The sequence below is a fragment of the Lactuca sativa genome, chromosome 8, assembly GCF_002870075.4.
Source record: "Lactuca sativa cultivar Salinas chromosome 8, Lsat_Salinas_v11, whole genome shotgun sequence".
Taxonomy (NCBI): domain Eukaryota; kingdom Viridiplantae; phylum Streptophyta; class Magnoliopsida; order Asterales; family Asteraceae; genus Lactuca; species Lactuca sativa.
Window position 1 is genome coordinate 85200759 of NC_056630.2, and position 4507 is coordinate 85205265.

Here is a 4507-nt window from a genome sequence, read left to right on the forward strand (position 1 = left end):
ATTCTATCAAACAAATTTTGAACCAAATGACTGAATAATCTTCACCGCATAAAATACAAATTGCATATGAACAATACTCCAAACTATCGATTACAAAGCAAACTCTTGGAACAAACATTGTATATCTGAAAAATTGATAGATTTTAGAAAATAATAATAATAATAATAATTAAATCAAAAAGCGTACTGGTAATCATCCATTAAATTGACATCAAACCAATAATTAGAGTTGAGCATTTAAGTGTTTGACAAGTTAGCAATTTGCCAAAAATTACCACACCAAAATAAAATAATAGCAAATTGTAAACATGGACGAAATAGACGAGTTGAAAGAGTCACAAGGGGTTCCAGTTGAGTTGACCAACAATTTATTATTATTTTGTGTGGTTTTGTGATTTTTTTAGATAGTTAATTTATCGAATGGAATCCCTGTGACACCCGAAAAAATAAATAAAAGACATTTGGTAATTTCTAATATTGTGAGCTTGAGTTGAAAGAAGGAAGAAAGTAAAGATAGTGAAAATGAAAATTTACATTTCATAATTCATAAGTAAACTACAAGTTGGTACACTTTTGATAAACTAAGCAAATAAATTTCCTCATAATTTCTTAGGGATTCACTTTTTCAGTATTTTATACAAACAGCTAAATCCTAATATCTTTGGTTTTTGCAACTATAGTCTCCAGCTTGAAGTATTCTTTTACCAGGTTATATAACACGGGATTGAACAGGAGGTCTCTCGAGTGCAATTTTACCTAATCGCCCTTTTCTAAAGTCTGACAAGATCCGAAAGGCCGCTTGATGCTCATCTCCATTGAACAACTCGATTGCAAGTTTGTGGACAAATCTATGAATTTACAAAAAGAACACATATTAAGTCATAGACTATACAAGCTTTGTGGGGCTATTTTCAATGACGAGGATAAGGAGGGCACTCATGTCTTTTGCACAGACAAGATATTGAGGGTATTCATGTCTTTTTTTTGTAGGACTATTTTTGATGACGAGGATAAGGACAAAAAGTTGCAACTTTTGTACCACTGACATTAGTCTCGATTCCTGTCCTAGTCCAATGCAGTCCAATCCAGGACAAACACAGTACAGTCTGTTTTGTCATGTCATGTTCTGTAAAACAAAAAAACAAACAAACGCGCCCTAAAAGCCATATGGTGGATAGAATTGGGTTAAAAAAAAAAAAAAAACATTTGTAACGTACGTTCTACCACATCGACCATCTGTGTCAATCTTGTAACGCTCCCAAAGAACATTGTTATCTACCAAAAACAAGAATGGAAATTGATTGTTAAATACTCGGTAAAAAAAGTGGTCAAGATAAAATTTTAGTCAATCAATGTCTTATGAATATTGCAAAGGTTTAATTTTTGGAAACGATTCCAAATGTAAATCTAACAATTGTCCTTTGTCAATATTACAAAGTACAAACAACTCGATGGTTTTGATTTTGGGGAGAAACATTTGTTTATTTGTATTTAATGAGGGTATTTTGGACAGGACAAATTGCAACAAATAACAACACACTTTTACTTCATTTCTATTGATTGTAAAAATCATTACAAAACCATCCAACTTTCGAAAACCGTTATAAAAGTCAATTATGTTACAATTGCATTAGTTAAAATTACCCAAGTGAAAAGAAGAAACAATCCTAAAAGACCAATTAAATGCTTGTTCATGCAACAATTTTTCACTCCTTTTTACCAATTTATGCAACAATGTTTCCATTTTTTTTCTTTAACAAAACATATAAATAAACAAAGAAAAAAGGATCATACTTGCTTCCGGAAGCTTCGAGAGCATTTGTACAAAAACACCCGCAACATCTGTAAAATCATACGATTTTTCCCCAATGTCATCACAAATAGCAAGCTTTATAGCTGCTGATTGATCACTCATCCTCATTGGGATTATTCCAGGAGAATCCAACAACTCTAGATCACTTCCAAAACGAACCCATCTTTTTACCAAGATCACAAAAACCAAATAAAAAAATTAAATTAAGATGAACATGATTTTATAAAAACAAAAATACTAAAATTAAATAAGCAACATACTTTAACGATCGTGTTACACCCGGTCTTGGAGCAGCTGGACACATACGACGCTTCAATAGACGATTGATCAAAGAAGACTTTCCAACATTTGGGTAACCAACTATTCCAGCTCGAACCTAAAAATTGCATGAAATAGCAATCTACTTTACTCTTTTTACCAATATAAGCAATGTACTTATATGTCTTTACAAAAATAGCAATATTGAACATGAAATTTGTAACCATTTTATGGATAAAAATAAAGTACATTGCTGATATTGGTAGAAAAAGTAAGGCATTTGAGGTTAAGTAGAACTCACTGCACGAGGAAGCAGTCCTCTTGCTCTACGTTTCATATTCACCTCTGCAGCTACTGACTTTGCTAATCTTCCTAACTTCATGCTTCCCTGTACTTTTCATAAAAAACAGCCATTAATTCTTGTTTTCTTGTTTTTTTTTTAAATAAAGTGAATACGAAAGTAATAGTATACCATCCCAAGCTGTCCATTGGAGAAGACAACCTTTATTCCTTGTCTACCATAATAATCTGCCCAAGCATTCCGATCAGCAGTTGATATCATGTCTTCTCTGTTCAATACCAAGATTCTTTTTCTATTACCGAGCCATGAATCCATCTGATTGTCATTGTTCATGTAAAGCTTAAGAGTATAAGGACTTAAATTGACATAAATGAAAGTATAAGTATAAGGATATGAATTAACATAAAAAAAAGAAGATTACCAGAGGGTGGCTTGTGGACATTGGGATCCTACCATCTCTTACTTCTATGACAACATCCATCAACTTGAGCTGTTCTTTGAGTTCTCTTTCTGTTTTTCCAATATGGCCTGGGTACCACTGAGGAATATTACAGATACTAATATGTCAATTTTAAAATTATGATAGTTTTCAATCAATGTAAAATCGTAAGGGAAGCTCAGACCTTAAGAGTACCTGAACAGGACGCAATGATTTTGTCCAGTGGTAAAGATCGGTTTCAAGATCAGCCCAATCGTATTCCTCTTCAAAAGAGACCATTGAATTACTAGAATTCATGTCACTATTTCCATACCAATTTGCACTTTTCCCACCAATAGTCTGCATTAATTTTGGTTCTATAACTTGTAAGCATAGACCATAAGTGATACTATTACAGAGTGGTATTCTAAAGGGGTGTTTTGGATACTTGTAATAATCAGTTTGGAGTGTATAAGTAAACTGATTATGAATTTGGTTTTATATGTCAAAAAACGGATTATTTTTTCAACTACAAACTTGATTTGTATTTCACATTTGTGAAAAATTTCAACTACATCAAAACTATAGCAAACACTACAAACAAAATCATATCAACTTTTTTTCTTCTTTGACTGAACTGTATCTTTGATGCCCAATTGATTAAATTTTCCATTTGTGATATCAAATATATGACTTCGAGGAAACAAAGCAAAATTAAGCTCTACGTAGCTCAATTTACCCGTTTGCTAACCCTTTCTATGGCAGGTTGGTAACATGTACTCGTATTTAGATAACGTTTAATTCATTCTCATTTTCCGTCACAAAACCCTTAAATTGAAAAATCCCTCAAATAGCCGACATTTTCACAGCTGAATTTCTTCAAAATCGCGTGAAGGAGATTTAGTCTAGTCAGTAAGAACAAATTTCAGCGATTAAGAACTGCATAGAAGGAAATATATAACTTGCCTGAATAGTGGGTGGGAGTGAAGGGGGAGGCGCGGCGGAGGCGGCTGTAACCACCGTTGATGGCGGTCTCCTTCGATGTTGAAAAATAGGTGGTGAAATTGAAGCTTTACTGAAAAATACACCTGAGAGGTGAACAGCCATTGCTGCCGAGTGGCTCAATTATAACCACTTTGTCTGGTGCGACAGGGAGGAGAACGGTTTATTTAACCACCGATGCTTTTTTCGTGTTTGAGAGAGTAGTATTGTTTCCTATCCGTTCCAAAAAGCTAACAATTTTCTGGGTAGATTCTAAAAGGGATATTTACAAAATACAGAAAAATGTATTTAATCTAATTTTTTAAGTTTTATACAAATGACAACTATTGGTATGTGGGATTTCCTTATTCCCCAGACTTTTTGTAAATTAAATAGAGGAAAGGTTAGAAAATTTTTGACTGAAAGCAAGGGAGTAGAAGGAAAATATTTATTGTTACGTGTTTCCGAGTTCGAAGGAAATGAAAATAAAAATTTTAAGTTTTTTGTGTTCGTGGGTTAGAAGGAAAAAAAAAACTTAAAAATATTTTTCCCCCCACTTTCTTCTCAAATCCGTCCAATCTAAGGCGGACGGAGTGAGAGCGGGAAAGGGTCGTGGGGAGGTTCCCGCCCGGCGGAACACCGCACCGTCGGTGCCGGGAAGGGTGGTGCGGGAATGGGTGAGGGAAACCTTTCCCGTGTTCTCTCTCCTGCTGTGATTGGGTGTTATTTTATTATT

General features: G+C 34.1%; 1 protein-coding gene across 1 annotated transcript; it reads right to left on the bottom strand.

Moving 5' to 3' along the window:
* Window positions 1-514: 514 nt before the first annotated feature.
* Window positions 515-4035, bottom strand: LOC111913766 (DAR GTPase 3, chloroplastic). The gene is made up of 9 exons (XM_023909472.3): window positions 3757-4035; window positions 3007-3150; window positions 2794-2910; window positions 2544-2687; window positions 2373-2459; window positions 2074-2189; window positions 1795-1976; window positions 1218-1275; window positions 515-848 (listed from the first exon to the last, which is right to left on the bottom strand). Exons 1-9 carry the CDS (start codon window positions 3895-3897, stop codon window positions 710-712), a joined length of 1128 nt encoding a protein of 375 aa, XP_023765240.1. The 5' UTR covers window positions 3898-4035; the 3' UTR covers window positions 515-709.
* Between the last annotated feature and the right edge of the window lie 472 nt (window positions 4036-4507).

Excerpts from the sequence above, each read along its gene's own strand:
- LOC111913766 (XM_023909472.3), bottom strand. The coding sequence starts at position 3,897 with ATGGCTGTTCACCTCTCAGGTGTATTTTTCAGTAAAGCTTCAATTTCA. Across the intron at positions 2,460-2,543 it reads CCAATGGACAGCTTGGGATG|GGAAGCATGAAGTTAGGAAG; the intron begins GTATACTATTAC and ends TGAAAAGTACAG. Across the intron at positions 849-1,217 it reads GATGGTCGATGTGGTAGAAC|ATTTGTCCACAAACTTGCAA; the intron begins GTACGTTACAAA and ends GTAAATTCATAG.